The 4,618-nt window shown below is 34.6% G+C and overlaps 1 protein-coding gene across 1 annotated transcript; it reads right to left on the bottom strand.

Annotated features, from left to right (window-relative positions):
• Positions 1 to 3,133, bottom strand: LOC108950995. The gene is made up of 2 exons (XM_026840420.1): positions 774 to 3,133; positions 1 to 594 (listed from the first exon to the last, which is right to left on the bottom strand). The coding sequence occupies exons 1-2, from the start codon at positions 3,066 to 3,068 to the stop codon at positions 274 to 276; spliced, it is 2,616 nt and encodes an 871-aa protein (XP_026696221.1). The 5' UTR covers positions 3,069 to 3,133; the 3' UTR covers positions 1 to 273.
• Positions 3,134 to 4,618: the final 1,485 nt, after the last annotated feature.

The following is a 4,618-nucleotide window of genomic DNA, read 5'->3' as shown; positions in this document are numbered from 1 at the left end:
TGTATTGAAGTTTTCTTTATTTACAGGATCTAAAATAAACATTTTTTTAAATATACAGCTATAGTAAATTGCTAAAATGTTAATTTATTTAGTTACATTTACTTAACACAAAATATTGGTTTAAGTAATTTGAACTTGCAAAAACGACGCAAAATCACGGACTCAAAATGCTGACAAACATGTTGTATGATTTAGTATTACAATTAAGCATTTCCTTACTATGTTGCATTTAAATCTGGGCGAGCATGAGGTTGTAGCTACTCAAATTAGATCCTAGCACATTTGAGGACATGGAATATGGGTTTCATTAGCTGTATAGTATGGATCTTCAAATATAGGGTCTCCATTCCAGCAATAGAAAGAGAAATAAAACGGGCAACCCTGGGTAGGGGATTGAGTATGCCCCCATTGTCGTCTGACCAAATCCAGACTAAAATGTTTGCTAGCTTCTTTTAACTTGTCCATGTCCTTTTCCATAGCCATTTTCTGTAGTTGTTCGTATGTTCGATTAAATATACAGACATTTTCGTCCACCGTAACGTCAGCATTTTGATCAAGTGTTCCTAAATCATCGAGCAACTCCGTACAAGTGACCTTTAAAATATAGAATATTTTGTTTAAACAATTCAAAAATATATGTCTATATAGTGAAATCGCTATTAACTATTTAGGTCAAGCGAATCTGCGTTTAAGTATTGTTCATTTACAGGTTTAGAATAATACCAAACTTTCTATCAAAACATTATAAAAATGTAAACATGTAATTGCTTTACTTTTTCCGTTTTATCTTCCGGTGCCTTCTCGGTTTCACCACAAAGTCCCGGAACAATTAATTCTAATCTACCAAGTACAGCTTGGAGAGCATCTGGATTCAGTGTGGCAACTGCATTACGCAAGTGTACCAATGCAGCTTCTGATATGCCAACTTCATATTCTTTCATGAAATCTATGTTGTTTAACTGGTCTATTGCCTGTTTGGTGGCATTATTAGCTTTTTGTATGTTTATGTTCCTTATACCAGTACCATCGCTCTTGTACTGATTTATAAATTCGGTTATATTTTTCTTCTGTTCATCAGTGTAGTCTTGTGTAGAAAGAAAGCATCTTAAGATATTTACCGAATCGGACACCAAGGTCTCATATTTTCCTGTATGTTTACCGTTGCATGATATAACAACCCTTTCCAGCTTTGCTCGACATGAATCAATGCGTTCTGTAGTGTTTTTTTGAGCTTTAACGAATTCTTTTACTTTTTCCTGGATTTCAGAGGGCAATAGTTTATTATCAGAGACAATTATTTGTGCTTCCAAATTTGTGATCATAGCGTTCCTATTGTCAATAGGTTTAACTGGTTTTAACTGCGATAATATATCTTGAAATTTTTTTTCTGTTTCTTTCAGCTCACCTCCCAAAGATATGATGTTCTCATATAACTCGTTTAGCTGCTGCGTGCGGAGCTCGGTTTTTGAACTTGATTTTAACCGTTCAACAACTCTGTTTGTGTTCTGGAGAAAATGCATAAGTGATTTTAAACAAGTGCGGTGTTTAGATTTCTCTTGTGTTGGTCCAAACGATCGTCGGACATTCCAATGATGCGCAGCAAAATATAGCAACCTCAGAAATTCTTCGCATTCCGTACGATTTGACTGACAAAGACTCATTATAGATGAAGTAATAACAAGGTACAGTTGTTTATCGTACATTACCCTTTCTTTTTCGTGGGACTCGTTATATTTTATTTCATTTACACGGACTGTGGTTGCATCAGAAGCCACGTGAAACTGCTCCAGTGCGGTCGCATAAACAATTGCAGCTTCCAGCTGTTTTGTATCCTCAGCAGCTTCCAGTTGATTTGTATCCTCAGCAGCTTCCAGTTGATTTGTATCCTCAGCAGCTTCCAGCTGTTTTGTATCCTCAGCAGCTTCCAGTTGATTTGTATCCTCAGCAGCTTCCAGTTGATTTGTATCCTCAGCAGCTTCCAGTTGTTTTGTATCCTCAGCAGCTTCCAGCTGTTTTGTATCCTCAGCAGCTTCCAGTTGATTTGTATCCTCAGCAGCTTCCAGTTGATTTGTATCCTTAGCAGCTTCCAAAAAACATTTGTTGAATAACATCACGATAATTTGCTGTAGTTCACCACTGGAATGCGTGCATCGTATATTAACTGAACTCCATGCGTCGCTCAATTTCTGGTATTTTTCGTTGATATTTAAATGCTCATAGCAGTAGTTCAGCTCTTGCAGATTAGATTTCATCGCTTTCTCCATTTCTGGCACCAATTCTAACATTTTAATAAATTTCTTAATGACTTTCAGAATAAACAGTACTTTTATTTTTTTTGCTTTGACATTGAAAAACGGAGAAGACCACAGAAGTCGTTTACTGTGACTTATTATGTCTTCTTCTAACTTGAGTTGTGTGTCAAGATATACGCGAGCGACATTGCCTTTCGCGCTGTTTGAGATTTTACTACTCCCCACATGTTTTCCCATTTCTTCCAAAGCTGATTGAATATGTTTAAAGCCAGATTTGAATTGACTTTGTAAATTTGTACAAGATTCAACCTTTTGTTTACAAATCTTTTTGAGGTTATTAACGTTTTCCTCGATTATACGATACTGAACTTTAAAGTTTTTCTCGTGGCCCCTGATCGTGAAGTGCTTTGTATCTGATAACTTAATATGGTAAGCAAAACCTTTTTGTAACTCGGGTGTAGGGCGAAAGGTATCGGTCAGCAAAGTTGCTACTAGACCACTTTTACTGCTGGTATATGGAACATTGCCTTCCCAAAATTCCTTAACTGAATTCTTGCTTTTGTCGGTTTCTTTTGATTTTCTTATATGCATACAAACAGTATTCGGTAGGTCAGTTTTGCTATTTTGTTTATCATGCCAAGTGAAGCTAAATGTATGTTTACAGTCTAAAATGCCAGCCATTTTATATTCCTTGCTCGTATATGCAATCCACTGATCTTCATCACTAAAGCAAAATATTCGGACGTCACAATGCGCTTGTGCTGCTCCAATTTCTTCAAATATAGATTCAATGCTGTCCTTAATTGCTTCTGCCATTTCAGTACGACGTTTTCCAAAAACAGTGTTAACAATAATATAACACTACTGTATCTAGGAAACACCCAAAAGCGTTTTATAGTCACGTAAAATGAATTATAAAAACATGTGTGTTCAGATGTAAACTAAGAATATGCCAACCTCGACATATCTTAAAACGGTAGTTTTCGCAATTTAGACAAAATAACGTTAAATGTGATTAGCCACTTATCTAAGTTAATATTTTTAATGGTTTTAATATTTCAATTGTTTGGTAGTAATTCTATACCGATACGTCAATCATTCTGCGGACTTCCCTCCCGATTTTAAAAATAAATTACGCGTTGTAACATCTTGTTTTAAATCTTTTTTTTTACAATATTCTCACGATCCAACAAGGTGCGCGGCAAAGGTGGTTACTGTTATTAATTATTAAAATTCGGTGTTGAATTAATACAAATTTTTTAATGGATGAAAACAAGCATGATTCCAAGATGCTCATTTTGATTGCTAAAGTCATAAAAACTGCCAAAATTTGTAGTTTGCGTCTTTGCGAGTTTGAATCACCAACCCAGTATTGTAGTTTAATAAAAATAGGCTGAAATATTTTGTACAGTTTGATTTTGTCTCATAAAATTAGTTCTAGTTTTGTGAAGGCAGGATTCAATATGCTGGCTTAAATTAAGGATAAAAATATCGTTTTAAAGTTATATATATAAAGTTTAAATGACAAAGAAACTAGAACAGTCGGTTAATTTCGGTAGGTTAACTACAAGTTGAAGAATAGGCTACTATTAATATAAAAATATTTCATTTTGTTGTCCCGTCTTCTCCCACAGCATTGTAGTTTTGTAGGTTTATATTTCCAAACTTTGAAAGGTTTGTTTTTAGTTTAATAATTTATACTTCAGAGGTAGCTCAAATATAAAACTGATATAATTACAACATATATATGGTAAATATATTAGAAATTCAGTCATTTGCACTTGGGAGATAGTTTAGGAGAAGTGGCTTGTGCGAAATATAGTGTAGCAATACCCAATTTGTAGCTAAAATGTTTTTATTAATAGTTATTAGCAATTTTCCTTTTTTTGATTTTTGAAAATACCGGGCAATTAGTGTCCCATATTACCCCACCCAACTATATAATAGGGTGGGGGGAGATGGGACACCTTTCATTATATTTTCTCGTCCCATTTGGTAGTAAACAAAGAACAGTAAACTAATTAGCATAGTATTAATTAATCTTTTTACTACAACGGTCGACTGAGCTCGATCAAAAACAAACCAGAAGTAACCAACAAAGCGGGTTTCAGTCGCCATTGGTGACTGTGGAGCAGTAGGTAGAATGCATTTATACTTGTATTATAACTCATGAAATTTATGATGTATGAGGATTGAAGGTTTGTTAAAGAATATGTATAACTACGCTTTGTACAACTCCTGTACCATGTGTTGACATGTAAACTTACACTAGTTAACCTTGTCGTTGCTTAAAAACATTTGTTTTCGTGAATTTGGATAAACCGTAATCGTGCAGTAATAAAAAGTAATAGGAAACTTTTGTATTA

This window comes from Ciona intestinalis, unplaced genomic scaffold (assembly GCF_000224145.3).
Source record: "Ciona intestinalis unplaced genomic scaffold, KH HT001256.1, whole genome shotgun sequence".
Classification (NCBI taxonomy): Eukaryota; Metazoa; Chordata; class Ascidiacea; order Phlebobranchia; family Cionidae; genus Ciona; species Ciona intestinalis.
This window is presented reverse-complemented; position numbering and strand designations above follow the sequence as displayed.

Coding starts and splice junctions, on each gene's coding strand:
- LOC108950995 (XM_026840420.1), bottom strand. CDS start 3,068: ATGGCAGAAGCAATTAAGGACAGCATTGAATCTATATTTGAAGAAATT. Junction 595..773: donor CGGAAGATAAAACGGAAAAA/GTAAAGCAATTA, acceptor TATATTTTAAAG/GTCACTTGTACGGAGTTGCT.